The sequence below is a fragment of the Atta colombica genome, unplaced genomic scaffold (assembly GCF_001594045.1).
Source record: "Atta colombica isolate Treedump-2 unplaced genomic scaffold, Acol1.0 scaffold27, whole genome shotgun sequence".
In the NCBI taxonomy this organism is placed as follows: Eukaryota; Metazoa; Arthropoda; class Insecta; order Hymenoptera; family Formicidae; genus Atta; species Atta colombica.
In genome coordinates, this window is record NW_017259370.1 from 219,206 (window position 1) to 235,475 (window position 16,270).

The 16,270-nt window shown below is 34.8% G+C and overlaps 1 protein-coding gene across 6 annotated transcripts in view; it reads right to left on the bottom strand.

Moving 5' to 3' along the window:
• Positions 1-13,050, bottom strand: part of LOC108689560 (phosphatidylinositol 3,4,5-trisphosphate 3-phosphatase and dual-specificity protein phosphatase PTEN) — a 17,271-nt gene extending 4,221 nt beyond the window's left edge. Inside the window, exons 1-10 of one of the 6 annotated variants that reach the window (XM_018196377.1) lie at positions 12,646-13,050; positions 11,346-11,877; positions 11,025-11,241; positions 10,704-10,833; positions 10,348-10,626; positions 10,114-10,259; positions 9,785-9,948; positions 9,430-9,708; positions 8,926-9,103; positions 2,449-2,919 (exon numbers count right to left, since the gene is read on the bottom strand). In XM_018196377.1, the coding sequence (XP_018051866.1) occupies positions 2,852-2,919; positions 8,926-9,103; positions 9,430-9,708; positions 9,785-9,948; positions 10,114-10,259; positions 10,348-10,626; positions 10,704-10,833; positions 11,025-11,241; positions 11,346-11,522 (1,638 nt within the window). In that variant the 5' untranslated portion in view covers positions 11,523-11,877; positions 12,646-13,050 and the 3' untranslated portion in view covers positions 2,449-2,851. Of the gene's footprint in view, positions 1-2,448; positions 2,920-8,692; positions 9,104-9,429; positions 9,709-9,784; positions 9,949-10,113; positions 10,260-10,347; positions 10,627-10,703; positions 10,834-11,024; positions 11,242-11,345; positions 11,878-11,984; positions 12,036-12,645 lie in introns of those variants that run through there. The other 5 variants (XM_018196379.1, XM_018196374.1, XM_018196375.1 and 2 more) reach the window with 5 other exon arrangements.
• Between the last annotated feature and the right edge of the window lie 3,220 nt (positions 13,051-16,270).

Genomic DNA, 16,270 nt, shown 5'->3' on the forward strand with positions numbered 1-16,270 from the left:
CACACACACGCATGCACGCGCACGCACGCACACACGCACGCACGCACGCATAAAATTCTCAGAAGAAATTTATTAAAGTCAGCATTCATAAAGAGGTGCGGTGAAATTTTTTTTCTGAGACACGACAGGTGGTTTCGCAGTGTGTGTTTCATAGTGTTAGAATGTAATCCTAACTATACGCGCGCGTTACTAGAATGCTCTATCGATGCAACATAAGACAATGCAACGGACCAAGGATAACGGATCGCACCGGAAAGAAGTTCAGGATGTCGAGTCGGCGTAAGCTCTCTGTATGAACTCATTATACACGCAAGGATATCCACAAAGAATCCACAATGGGAAATCCTTGAATGTACCTACTATACTTATTAAGCACTTTGTATGCTGAAATAGTGCTGAATATTAAGTGGAAAGAATATTTGAAGGGTAATATATTTTTTTCTTTTTGTACACTCTTGCGCACGATGAATCGTGCTGAAAATTTACGTCGAAAAGATATCGCATATGAGATGAAGAATTTGAGAATCGATCATCTTTCGCCTTTCTATTATTATATAACATTAGAATTTATTATATAACATTAGAAAAGTATCAAGCAAAATAATGAGCCTTTCTACAAAATCATTTTGTGAAATATTAGAATTAGATGCAGGATGTCTAAAAAATATCGTGATCAGCTATATCTCTCAGCTACAAGTTTCTTGATAAATTAAATATCTTATTTACGAACTTAAAAAAATATAATTACTTTTAATATTAAAAAAAAATTGCGACAAATTGATCTTCAAGAGGAAAATCTATCAAATCAAATCTATCAAAATAACGTACGAATAAATTGATTTCCCAATTAATTTTAAAGGACCTCCACTTTACTTACTCTTAAAAATTAGAAAAGCCATGCGAAAAATCCGATAATTTTTGTTGCATAAAAATCGGGTCTAAATTCCTGGAGCAACCAAAGGAGAGAATCTGGAGCATCCTGCTTTTACAATTGATGTAAATAAAAATCAAAGAAGATTTTCGATCTCTCAAACGCGCATTACCAGTCAATATTGAGCTCTATCAGCACAACAAATCCCCTGCGAATCTTGTTCGATTACAAGCGTACGAATCACGAGAGACTCGCAAGGATATATACGGTGAGAATCGGTTCTTTCAGCGAAGAAATCACGATGGCGGTTGCATTCCATACAATATTCTCTCTAGACGTTATTATTATTGACTTACGATATTTATTCTTATGAAAATATTCGTTTTTTTACAGCATTATTTTCTCATTTTCTTTTCTTTCATCTCAGTCCATATATAGTTCATATAAACATGCACTTCTGCTACGCCATATGTATATATAGCCCGTTCATTTGTTTTCGACCATACTTCCTCTACCTAACAGACACAATGTTTCTACGTCTGTCGTTTTGAAATTTGGCTGTATACTTATTCTTATCTTTCTTTTTTAATTAAAAAAAAACCATTAATCACAGGTTTGCAAGCGGAAAAAGTGAAGGATAAATTATAAAATACATATATCGTTAATATATTGAGCTTGGAAGTTCTCTATTCTCGCATTTTGTTTCGTTCGATAAGTAGTATACACAAGTATACACAAAACAGGACAGCTTCATGAAGTATTTCTCGAATATTTGAATGCTTAGAAAAGATCTAATTCTCTCATTTAGACGAAAATAATATTACAAATACGCGTCCATCATCAATTTAATGTCCAAGAATTTACAAGCTCACTTATGACAAATGTAAGAATCAAATGTATGTTTAGCCTTAAAAGCTTCACTTAAAGAAATTTCGCCAATTTCTTAAGCTTTTACATGCATAGACAATTTTCAGCACAATTCGATGGATCTGCATTCAATAGGTAGTCAGGTTAGTCAGAGAATAAAATTTTAGCGAGGAAAATTGATTAACCGACATATTTTGCATTAGTACCAATTATATCTAGACATAGTCTAATTAAGTCTAATTAATTATTTAAAATTAATCGAAAATTTAATTTTTTAGAAAATAAGTATTTAAGATATATTAATAATAAGTATATATAAAATGTTTGTATTTATGTATAAGACGTCTTATAATTTTAAGATATTTTCCAATAAATTTTCTTCAGATATATTCGAATAAGTGAGAATTTGTTCGAACATGACAAAAATTGTCTATGTGTCCAATATGAAAAGAATTAAGTGCCATGCACAAAATAAAGTGAGCAATGTTGTTTACAAATCGCTTACAGAAAATAAAAAGAGAAAGAAAAAGTCCAAGTAAAATGTGCTTAATATAAACAGTATATTATTAGTAAATCTGTGAATACGTTAATTTTGATTAGGTTCTTACGGATAATAAATACTTTCGTTCAATTACTCGGGTCTGCTCGTGCTCTCTTTCTCGCTCATTTTCTCTTCCATTCTCTCTCTCTCTCTCTCTCTCTCTCTCTCTCTCCTTTCTCTTTCTCTCTCATATTCCACATTCATAACAGTAATTCATTCGCAAAACCTAATCTCTACGCTTCTCTGTTTCGTGTAAATCGTGTAAAATCATCGTCAACGTCAAATTATAACGACAAGAAAGCTATTAGTCTCAATATATTTTTTCCTTCTTCATATAGAAAAAAATCACATTGGTTTGTTCTCCGTGACCCTAAAACGAATACTAACTCAAGTACAAAAACTTAAACGTAAATGTGGACGCGTAGTTTCTTCGCGATAAGGTATTTTATGATGCACAGCATAACGTCCGTGTCCATGTGTGAATGTATGTGTCTGTGTACATATATGTGTATCTGAAAATTTATTAAATATTAATGAAGTCGAAGGATGATTAGGGGTGATTGGCGATGGGCTCACAAAAGATCTATCATCCCTCCATCCGATAGAAGACGGTATCGGCCGACACGCTGGTCCAAGTCCACTAAGGGTGAACAGACACAGAGACATAATCGGTCAGTCAATAGTCACAATGGCTTATCTTAACAATTTTACATGTAAAGAACGACGGTGGAGGGCAAAGTGCTTCTTTCGTTCTAATCTCATTTAATTCTTTCTCTCAAATTGTAAAGCGAGACACGTCAGAATTCTATTATTAAAAACTCGAAATTTATCTTTCAAATATGCGAGAGTATCTTATATCGGAAAACGGATGGTGCAATAATTCGATGAATTGATTGTTATGTGTGAATTAGTAAAGAGAAAAATTACGTCCGTTAAATTGACTCGTCACTCCTACCGTCACCTTCACTTTGAGAAACATTATCTTGTCCTACAAAAATTATAAATGATATGATAATACGTAACAAAGATAGATGAACCTGCAACAATATACATTCTGACGGCATGCATAAATATACTGACGGTATAAACATATTCAAAACAATAACGATGCACTAAACAGAGAACAGTGCAATGTTGAGTCACAAAATATTTTCTATTTTACAGAACAACATCGTTCATACAATTCGTGATCGTGTTTTAATAATTAGTGCAATAAACAATATAAAGAATAAAAATGAGCATGTAAAGAATACTTGGAAAAAGACTGCTTCTGATGCAATTTTCAGAGTATTAATCATATAAAAAATTATTTTAAAAAGATACATGAAATAGGGCAATGCAATCTCTAAATTAAACTTTTCGATCAAGAGTTCGATATAAAAACTTTTAAATTACAATAATCTTCAGAAAATAAAAACTTTATTATATATACACAAGCAAGATTTAAAAACAGAATTTCCTTCGGCAGTCTCCTTGCAATTGCGATACGAATCAGGATGTAATATTACTACACATAAAAGCGGATGTAATAACGCATTCAGTGTAATCGAACGCAAGCCTTTTAAAATTAATCTAATCTGAATTCAAATATGTATTATAATAGATATACTTCGATTTTCTCAACGAGCATGAGGGCATCAAGCATTGAAAATATAATATCATTGCAGTTACGGATGTCGTAAACATTACACGATCCTTTCAGAAGAAAAAGAAAGAGAAAAGAGAATGGTTGAAAATGTAAAGAAAAAACATTGGAGATAGGATTGAAAAAAGTAATATGTATGTTTCTCTACAGAAATAGGCGCTGCAAATAGAAAATGTTACAAAATGTATAGTACCACGTATTTGTATATAATGTATATATGCATATATATAATCCTTAAAAGTATCGAATTACAGAAGTACATTTGTAAACATAGTAGTACATTCGTAAACATGGTAGTACTTTGAAAAATCGTTAACATCTCAATTACGTTAAGTAATAATTGTAAAAATGTTCTCGAGGTTGATTGAAGAATAGTGATATATGTGTGTGTGTGTGTGTGTGTGTGTGTGTGTGTGTGTGTGTGTGTGTGTGTGTGTGCGTGCGTGCGTGCGTGCGTGTGTGTGTGTGTGTGTGTGTGTGTGTGTGTGTGTGTGTGTGATAGCAGTAGCGTTTTCTAATAATAACACATTAATATTACTAATAATAATGATATAACAACGATACAGCTAATAATATAAGTATACGAATAGTATCACAAAATAATTATTATACAAGTAAAACAGACGTATCTTGCTTATACAGATCTTACACATGTCTCAAACATTGTAACAATATCTTCAAGTAGTCGCAATTGTATAAATTATTTACATGCAACGAGAATGATATGAGGAGTTTAAAATAAAATTTAAAAAAAAATAACGGAGAAAGAGGAGTAAAGAAAACGTAATGGGCTTCGATATTTGCTTATATTCGTTCGAGATATCGAAAAAAGATATGAAAGATATGAAAAAAATGAATTACTTCTTCGTCAAAGTCATAATACATTCAACATCCATGCTTTTCAGAAAGTCCAAGTACAAATCTCAATGCTACGATTACAAAAATGTTGAGAGAAATCAAAAAGGGACTTGTCACGTTTCCGCGTTTATAGACTCCGTAAAAGTATTCTAGACCCAGCTAAATGTTCGTCTACGGATTCTTCAATTAATTTGAAATAAATTTTCCCTTAGCCAAGATTTTAAACGAGATAATTTCGCATAAAATTTCAATTTCCAATATTAAATAATGATATAACACATTATATTTAATTTTACTTTTTATATCTGTAACTGGTCCCCAACTTACAAATCTGTTGCGTTAAAATCTATTTAAAAATAAATAATAAATAAAGTTTTAAATAAGAATTTGATTACGCCTTTAATTTCCGAAAAGGAAATTAATTTTTTTTTATTAAATTTTTGTTATTAAAGAAAAATCGACTTTGAATTAATGATATCAAAGATACCATAGACAGGAACTGCCAAGTCTAGTATACTCTTCTACACTGTGCTACATCGAATTAGTCTGTCAAAAGTAGTTCTTAAGAAAATATCGATATAATTAATCGGCTACGTATGTACAAAATTGTGCGATGAACACTTAATTCTAGCTTCGGGGAGAGTGTGGGGGAAATACACTTCTCCGAAAAATTTACTCGCGATTGTACCTCGCGAATTCCTGGCCATTCGACAAACTAATTCATCTATTTTTCACGAGCACAAGGCGAAGAAAACACTCGTAAAAATCTTTATCGTTATATATCTTACTTTTATTTAAACTAACGATTTTATATTTTATGTAATAAATATAATTCTGTTTACGACGCATTCACGACGGAACATATGGAGTGCGTTCCATTTTTTACTAACTAACCATTAGAAATAATCGCCTTATTAAAATCATGAAAGAAACCCTTCTCACTCTTTTCATTTCCTACTTTTTTCTTTCTTTTCCTTTGCGAGTTATAATAAGGTATATATGTATATACCAAGTTAAAGTCAGACTTCGTGCGAAAAGTAAAACGCGCAATTACTTTACTGTATCACAAGTCTAGTCTTATACAAAAAAAAAAAAAAAATAATCCGACAACATAATACTAATAATGCTATTGCATGCTACCGCATTATAATCGAATTACTAATATCTATAATTTCGTCTAGTTAATATAACGAAAAAAAAATCATAGATTTCGACAGTTAATTACGTAATAACTACATGTTTTTGACCCCGAAGCCAGTTGTATGTTTTGTGTGTGTGTGTGTGTGTGTGTGTGTGTGTGTGTGTGTGTGTGTGTGTTCAACCGTCTAATAATTTATCTAATAATTTATGTTTCTTTATATTTTATACATATATTCTACGCAACAACAGTTACGTACATATCTTAATCTAAGAATGCGCAACCCTCTCTCTATATGTATATATAATAAAAAGCAATTATCGAAAGATTTTAAATCTACCCTCAGATTTTCCTTTTTCTCTTCTTTTCTTTCACATTATCTGCCGTATTTCCTCATATAAAGTCCGAGTTCTCGTCTGAGAGAGTCATTATTACGAACCGAGTATAAAAATCATTATCTAATAATCAACAGCACCCGCGGCTTATTTTAATCCCACGACGTATATAAAGACTGATTTCTACGTATTTGTACTTCCATGTCGTCGATAAACGGACAAACGAAGGTTTTTCCCTCACGTACGTCTGAGCCCGTGTATTTAAAAGAAATCCCAGAAACTTTCGATAAAATATCAGTTTTAACACCGCTTCTTAAAACTGTATTTTACCGTCGTTCTCTCACTGCTTTTTCGCTTCTCTCTATTTTGTGTCCTATTTATGATCGCCCCAATGGCAAATAAATTGTTCCAGTGTTATAGCACGATTAATTTTGATAGAATAACTATCTTTCAGACTGCACACAAATCTAACGCATTTATGTCACATTAAATAAATATAATTACATTTCTAAATGTAAATCTTTCTATCATTTCTCTCGACGTCTTCATATATATCTTCGCCATATACATACACAAATATATACAGTCATATATACATACAAATACATACATATATGTATGTACGTATGCATTTATATGTGCATGTGTTTACGCGCGCGTGTATAGATGCATGTATGTATGTATATGTGTACCATGTAGTTATAATCATAAAATGAATGGTCAACGAGCAACGTTATTTTTACGAAATAAAGTGCTTCGATGCGAATGAGATGTGCATGGAGACGCGAGCTCACAAAACTGTTTGTATTTAGAAGATACCAAAAAAAAATTTCGGATTCACCGCACAGCTTGAACGCGCATATTCTGTGTTTTTCTCCTCTTCCTTTCTATGTATATCCACATTTTGCGGAAGGTTTGGCTTAACTCGCGATTGTTCTCTACGCAATTCAATTCTAACGTGCTCACGGAGTTATTCTAATTTTCCTTTTTTACAACCAGCTTACCGCGAAAGAGAAGTATGGATGAAATTTCAAGCTTTATCTAAAAAAAAAATATATACCGTCAATTAAATTTAAAATATATAGATGTTTTTTTATTATTATTTAAAATAAACGTGTTAAATAAATACGAAAGAAAAGAGAATAGAAGGAAATGTTATCAATGCAAGTGCCAAGTTGCTTCGTAATTTTACGCGTTAAAAATAGAAAAAATTATATTGTTATTTTTTAAAAACACATTATCGCATTATAGACACTAATATTGCACATTCTGTGATATTGGTTTATCCGAAAGTTCTGTCAGACGGAAAAAATCGATTGTGCGCAAATACATGCGCTATTTCAACAAAAATATAGATTGTTAAAAAAAAGAATAAAATCTATTTGAACAGAACAATTTTACATATAGACATACATTTTAAATTGCAGAATGTTATTAGAATTTAATTTGTGACTCTATATTAATTTTCTTCATTTTTTTTTTATATTCGAGATAATACACAACGAGTAATTTCTATATTTGAAAAAAGAAAAAACTAGAAAAGAAAACCGATAATTTTTTTATACAAAATAGTTTTTTAATTACCTATCGATATTTGAATTACAAATCACTGTTGATACTAATTTATTTCAATTTTACTCATAATTTTGACCTATGTTATTTTAAGAGTGTCTTAAAGTTTTAACAAGTAAATGCCCATCCCATTTGCCATCATTTCAACAGCACGAAAAATCTCGAAAAACACGATACTACAAATCGTAGTGGAGGCAAAATATGCGTTTTTTCTTTGTAGATTGTGTTAGAACTTTATCATGTTAAAATAACCAAAATTAGGCTGTACCGTAAACATTTCGAATGTGCATCTCCTTGTTAAAATCAAATTATACCGGTGCTACTTCTCTCGGTTTATACATGGCGAACCAATCAATTTACTCAAATTTACTCAAACGATTTACTCGAAACTTTACTCTTGGTGCACATTCACAATAACAACTACTTCGCTAGCATTATACATGGCGAATCGACCACCAGTTAATAGTAATCGGTAAGACATGAATCGTCAATACGAAAAAAAAATAAAGCTCATGGTCCCACGACTAAGAAAAAGAAAATGTAAAAGAGAGAGAGAGAGAGAGAGAGAGAGAGAGAGAGAGAGAAAGTGAAAAACGAAACGATAATGCAAAAAGAGAAAGAGAAACGTAACGAGCGAAGGTTACTGCAAAAAAATGTCGTAGAACGGATTTCTCCGGATTCTAGTCATTATTTTGCGCGTATTAAGCCGTCCAATGCGCGTCCACAAAGAAAAAAAAAACCAAAAGAAAAACAGGACGCGCACGTCGCGACTTTGCGAGACACGCGATTTCGTGAAAGCGCGAAACGCGTTATAGTGCGAAATACCGCCGACCGTTTTTAAGTACCGAAAGCGTTTGTTAAGCTACTACGTGTCGAGAGTGGCTGAGCGAGCGAACGGTGCGGATGAACGTTTCACGCTCGCACCGGAGACACCCTGCCTGTTACTGTTCCGATTCTTGTCGCCGCGCGACAGCAGACCCTTGGCAGTCTCCTTAAGACTGCATCGCGGACGGAGACTGCTAACATGTGTACGGCTACTGCTGTGTGTAAGAGGGTGGTGGTGTTGGTGGTTCACCACCAGGGATGCAGAGGACTCACCGGATTCCCAACCGTCCTCGTCACCGGTAGTGTCACACTCGCTGCTGTCTGCCTCGCTCGACTCGCTCGGTGTCTCCTGACCACCCATCCCCAGCTGCACACCATCGCTACCTCTGTTCGTCGTCGCTGGCACAGCTGGCGATATGTTCCCACCCACGCTATGCATAAATAGACTCACCTGCAATTAAAAAAGATTGCGAATAATCGACCATTGTATCCTGCGCTTGATAAGATTTTATTATTCGAATTTAAATAGATGTATATTTAATTGCTTTAATTCGAAAAAATTTGACTAACAAAATATTTAATGCGAAGTATGGAATTTGGAATTGAGAGATACATTAATACATTGATATATACTGATTGTATACACTGTACATTTTCGGAATTTGCATTCTAGCTGTAAGTAGCAAATATTTAATGCTGAATGTTTAATATCCGATATACATTCTACTTCTTTCTACTTTTTTTAATTATAATTTGCGAGTACGAAAAGAAACTAACTTTAAAATCCGGACTGTATAGTTTGTGATTTTTATCCTTGTGTACTTTATCCAATCCTGACTTATCTATCCGTAAAACGAGAGTGGGCGGCATAGGACCGAGACTCGCCAATGATCCAGTTCTAGGTTTCAGATGCGACATAACCATCGGCAATTCCATGGCTGTGCCGTCGCAGCTAAATGCTCTCGCCGATCTTTCATGTAAATCGCCATTGTCGCACTCGGAATTCGTTTTCTCACGGACGAAAAATGTGTTAAACCAAAAATGAAACATCTTTTCCTGGAAAATACAGTAAAACACAGTTCATTGATCTCTGTCGTGCCAAATAAGTTAACATAAATATTGCAATATGTACCTTTCGTTTCATTTTTGGCTTATAATTATAGAACTCCACCCGTATATCTCCCGTTAGAGCGACAGTGTGTTGCAGTGAGATGCATATAGAAGATGTACCTTTCCGAACCTCATAATCATCAGAAAATATCCTTTTATTTGATTCCGAGATTACAAAATGCAGACCTAAAAACATGAAATGCAGAGAAATATAATATAGTACAAATAAAAAGTTGCATAGAAAAATATTACAAAATTAAAGAGAGAAAGATATATTTTATTTCTTAAAAAATTAGTAAAATAAATTCCCGTTAACGATAATCCATACATAACTTTTATACTAGTACTTACAGCCTTGACCTCCATTGAAAATAGGAGCCGGATCCAGTTGTATTTTACGCAGTAATAATGTCACTGGTTCATAACTGATACCTTCTTGGAGGAGAGTAGCATAATAATCCACATACCTTCTCTGCGATGGTATCGTTACGCCTTTCCTAGATCATAATAAAGTCGAATAAATAAGATAATTCTCAATCATCGAGACATTATATGCTAAATCCTTAAATCTTCTGTAATGCTTACCTATCATGAGTCCGTTTAGTTCCATAATAATTAAGGGCTTCCGTGGCAGTGGGAAACTGTTTGCTGTGAAGTAAATAGCAGCACACCATTACACCCGTCCGACCTTTGCCCGCCTTGCAATGAACTGCGGCCACATTGTCCTTATCTTGGGATAACCACGACTGCACGTCCTCGCAGAAAGGCTTAATCTGCTCCAGCTTTGGTGGATTGTGATCATCAAATGCATAAGTAGCTACTCTCTGCTTGAACTTTTTACAATCATACGATCTCTCAGAACACCTAAAATATTATCACAATGATATATACCAGTCATTTGTTGTAAAAGAAACGTTTTAAGGTTAAATCTTTTCACTTACAGATTATAAATTTTATAATGATCTTTATGCTTCGATTCCAGTAGTTTAACAACGTCATCAATATGATTTCTATACACTCCTTCCAGTTTCTCAGCAGGAAAACCCATCGCTATTAAATTCGCTTTTATATCTAATGTCATAACACTCGCTAAGGAATTTATCCAAATCAATTGGTTCATTGTATTAAAATACACAGAATACTATGTATTGTGCATATTATATTTACATTGTTAATGTAAATAGAGTATGTACAATGCATGATATTCTAATGTTTAATTATTTCTAATTGTTGATATGTGCAAAACAATAAGACAAGGATACATGTGAGATCAAGATTAAAACCATCTTCTGTGAAACGTTTGCGGCGTTTGCTAACCAGCCCCTTTATGGGATTAGTCATCTTCATGTTGCTGATAGTATTGGCCATACTCGGCTGGCTTTGTCTTAACTCTCCTGCTTCGACTTCGATCGAATCACTTTCCGCCACCTCCTCGGGAATCTCTTCTTCTGCCTTTTGATTCTCAAAGGTTCTTTTAACCTGTTGTCAGAATTGCAAATAATAAAATAGAATAAAAATTTTAATTATAATTTTAATAGCATGCTACACACATTTGAGGAATTAAAATATAAACGCAGGTTCACCTGAGGCTTGTGAGCTTGTGAGGCGTCACATGAGCCCAGTTCTGGTCTTCTTTGTTCCTCCAGACAAACATGGAGAGGAGTTACAGAGGCCGAGATATGCTCAGAGATTTTACTGTTCAACCTGCCGCTGGTGGGTCTCCTGCAGGAAAAGCATATACCCATCAATTCCCAGAACATGTGTTCCTCTACTTAGGCATGTTTTTCATCGAGCATGTCCTATTTCTCCACCACGAAGCTCAGTGTTGGTTCTTGATCGGACGTGGATCATTTTATAATGACATATCACCATCACCAGTCTGATGGGATTTCACAGAACACACAACAGTGAAACTCCACAGAAAGCGATGATATAGCCTTTAGGGAGAAGCTGTCCACACAATCGCGGTGGCAGATGACGCAAATAAGGAATGCACACCATACACTCTTTTGCAGGTTCCGTAACTGTACAGCTATCACTAAAGACACTGGCCTCTGGATTGTTGCATTGTCCACCGCGGACTTCCTTATCTGTAGTCCACTCAGATAGACATTCCTGCTCCAAAAATCACAAAGATCACAATCATCATTATCATCAACTTTGCCAATTGGCAACCAGAGAAGAATAAGAGAAAGAGAGTCTTATGGGAGAAAGAGTATTACCTTTAATTGGAAGGAGGTTGAAAGACTCGGTAAATGAACGGAAGCATAAAGGATCACAGGGGTATCGGAGTGAATCGTTCGGGAGTTCACCGAAGTATCACCGGCCTACATTCGCGCGCGTTTACGCCGAACGCGATCACTGGAGTTAAGAGAAGGCGACAGGGATGATGGGTTAGCACCGCGCGATAGAGCAGCAGCGACGAGGGCGATGCTCGAATCGCCGTGACTCGATGACTCCTCAGGTCCGTCGCGCTCTCGCGATCGACTCGATCGTCGTCGAGCCGATCGATGCGATGCGATGGGACGCGATGGGATGCGATAGGATGCGATGCGATACGAGACGTCGCGTCGCACCTCCGGCGTTCGCTTCGCCGTGCCGCTTCGCCAAACCGGACGACGACGAGGGATCCACGAGAAACCGCAGGAGAGACGGCAACGAGAGAAACGACGAAGCAGGATTCTAGATTTTAGGTTAAGTGCACTCGCACTCTACTAAAGAGAGAGAGGCAGTGAGAGGAGCGGTCCTCTCTCTTCTTCTCGCGCGCGCTCGGCAGCGGCGGCGGCGCGTTCGTTTCTCGCGATTGACGGCAGCGACGGAGATAGAAGTTTGATAGCGTAGGGTCGCCCGCAACTCTCGTGTACTATTTCACGAGCACGTTACCTTTTCTGTAGATAAAAGAGACCGAGAGAGCACGACGACAGACTCGGCGCTGAATCGAAGCTGATTGAAGCCGAGCGGCTGACACAACGCTCGCGCTGCTCACTCTCTCTGTTTCTCTCTCTTTCTCTCTTCCTCTCTCCTTTTCCCCTTCCTTTACTCACTCACTCACTCTTTCTCTCCCCCGTACGGATGGACGGACGACGACTGATCTGATCGCCGTCGTTCTCGCGTTACGTTACCCAGGGGCTGTTCCGCGGCGGAACGGCGGTGTATTACCGGCACCTCGCTTCGCGGCAGCGTCGCCGACGGCACGTAGTATGCTCGACACGCGTTGTTAACGTTAACGCCATGACAGCGTGTGCGTGCGTATGTGTATGTGTGTCTTTTCTCCGTTTTCTCGCCTCTCGACCCCCGCGGGCGGCCACGGTCTCTTCTTCGTTTCGTTCCGTTCCGTTTCGTTCCGTCCCGTAGCCGCACGCATGCACGCACTACGCACGCACGTTACACATATATATGTATGTACTTATGTGTGTGTGTATGTTGTATGTATTCTCGCTCGCGACTCGCCGCCGCGGCCCATTCTCGCGTTTCTCTTTCGGCGCGCACACTCTGATCGCGTCACCGCGAACGAATCGCGGGATCTTTCTGGATCGGGTTGGAGAAGCAAGGAGGAACAAGAAACGCACCACGGCATAGGAGAAGCCGAACGCGTCGCTCGTACGTCCTCGGACTCCTCGAGACTCTTCTCATCCTGCTGCCGCGAGTGGATTTCGCGTTCTTTATCCAAGCTTTGTCACATAGTTGCATCAATGTCACTTTGATTTTAAGTGAGACTTAAAACTCTATCTATCTCGTTTTAAAGCCAAAAAGAGACAGAGACAGAAAGAGTTTTAATTACTTATTTATAATTCAAAGTAACGTTGGTGCAACCTTTTACGTCTTAGTTCCATTAACTTTAAGATTAACTTTAATTTCGATTTAACTTACTATTTATCTCTTCTTAGAATTAGAAAAAATAAAAAGTAAATTAAATCAAGATTATAATAAAGATTTAAATCATTAGTGAAATCAGATGGGTCTTTTATCCATTTTTATCACTGTAAATTAATTCTAATCTGGATTTAATTTACTTTTTATCTTTTTTCTAATTCTGACTAATTTCTGCTAATGTATAGAGTGTCCTGTAAGTTTTGCCAACCGCTTTTGTGTAGATAGAGCGGACTAAACTGAGTCGAAAACTCCTCTATCATTTTTCAGTTTTTGTAACAGTTGACAAGATATTAATTACTAAAAATTGCTGAATATTGGTCTTCAATAATTTTTTTACTCAAATATTATCAATTTTACAGAAAACTGCAAGATACAAAAATCAATTATTTTCTTCTCATAGAACTCTAAGAATTTTTTTAGAATTTTTTATCAATTTTTTAATATTGCATTTTCTTTTTTTATCAATATATAAGAAAAGATAGTATTAAAAAATTATGAAAAAAATCAAAACTTTATGAGAAGCGAGAGACAAAAATACAATTTTTATCTCTCGCTGTTTTTCTGTAAAGTTGATAATATTTGAATAAAAAATTATTGAAAACCAATATTCAGTTGTTTTTAATAATTAATATCTCGTTAACCATTGCGAAAATTGCAAAATGTTAGAGGATTTTTCGACTCAATCTGCTCTATCTATATAAAAGCACTTGGCAAAAATTTATGGGACACTCTATATATAGATTAATTTTAATCTCGGTTTAATTAATTTTTTTTCTAATTCTAAAAGTAGAGTAAGATAAAAAGTGAGTAAGATAAAGAAGTAATATCTATATTTACACTTATATAGATACGATAGAAAGAATAAAGAAATGCAATCTATCAGAAGTCGGGAATTAAATCAAATTTTGTATACAAAAAACTGTACTCGTATACTAATAAAACAAATATTCACGCAAAACTTTATTTGAATATTTACTCGTTCAAAAATTATTGACCTGTGACAAAATATGATCATTTCGAATAAAATCATTATCATCCAAATTATTTGTTTTATTTTTTACAATTATAGTTTCATGGAATAATATCAGAATTTGTTTAATGCGATTTTGACTGATTGTTCAACTAACTTTTAATTGATACATTTTACATAAAAAAAAAATACAGTTAAAAACATCCTTAAAAAAATAAGATCATTTTGTTACGAATTGTATCTCTTGCTAGAAAGTATCATTAGAAAAGAGTATCGAATTAATAGGCTTCAATATCTTCTAGATAATAGAGAATTTAAAGATTCGAAGCACACATATATCATTTCATGCCCCGCTGTGATCCTTTGTGTGCGATATGTGGTGATACAAGTCAATACAAGTGTTGTTCTGTTTTTATTGCTTATTGAATACCAAGAAAGATAGAATAATAATGTTTATGTCAACTTGTGTCACTAAATGGAAAGCACCTACTGATGGCTATTAATACGGTCGCGTTTATCTAAAAGAAACCTAAAGAATGGGATTCTTTTCTTTGTAAAATTGATAATTATCCCTTTTTGGGACATGATACCATCTGGCTTTTTTCGTCTTTTTCTGAACATAATGCTAAATGGTTGTGTTCTAAAATTTACTGCTATACTGAAAAACTATAGTTTACGTTACGTACATACATATAGATTTTCAATATTAACAGTAAATTTTGGAACACAGTTTTTGTTATTTAAAATGAATTGTTTATTTGCCCGTTTTTCCTTCAGGTTTTTCCTTCAGGAAAATTATATTCAGGAAAATATATTCGGCTTGGGCATTTTGTAACTAAATTCAATCAGATTGCAAATCTATAGTCCGTGACTTTATATGAAATTTGTTATCTTTTTGCTATCAAAAATTGGTAGTATACTTAAAATCTGTCTCTATAGACTTAACTATCTAGGAAGCTTCATTCTATGTGTTTTCTATTTAGGCCCAATTCCATAACTCATGGTTAATTCTTAACTGAAGTTCAATTTATTCATTGTTTATTTATTCATCTCTTTTCAATTCTAGAAGCTAATTACAGCGTATGAGCGTTTAAACCGCTGCAGCTTCATATTTTCATCAACATAGATTAACTTTAATCTGTTGAAATTATTCTTCATTTTTTTTTTAGTTCTAACAGTAAGAAAAAATTGAAGAATAAATTCAACTGAAATTAAAATTAATCTTCATTGATAGAAACAGATCGGAGACTGAACGAAAATTGATTTTCTTCTCTCTCCTCGTTTTTAGAGCGTACAATTCACACGTTTATGGAAAACATTTCTTTCCATCTTTTCTTTCATTTTTTTTTCTCTCTAAAAATGAAAGGAAAGACCTGTTTCAGTTACATCTCTTATACATCTAATATCTTTATATCCTTTTTTTTTGTTTTCTATACCTTGCTTTTATTTTTAATGTGAAAAATATAAGACTGAATCAAATTTCTTGGTTTATCCAATTCTGAGGAGCGAAGAAAAGAAATATCATTTTTTTCAAAATGCGCGCGGATGCTTTGTGCTCTGAACGCCTTTCTACGATTTCCTCTAATCTCTTTATCTATTTCCTTTTCACATTTTCTAACGCTATCTTTAGTGTTGGATAATGTCATACAAAATATTTATATATAT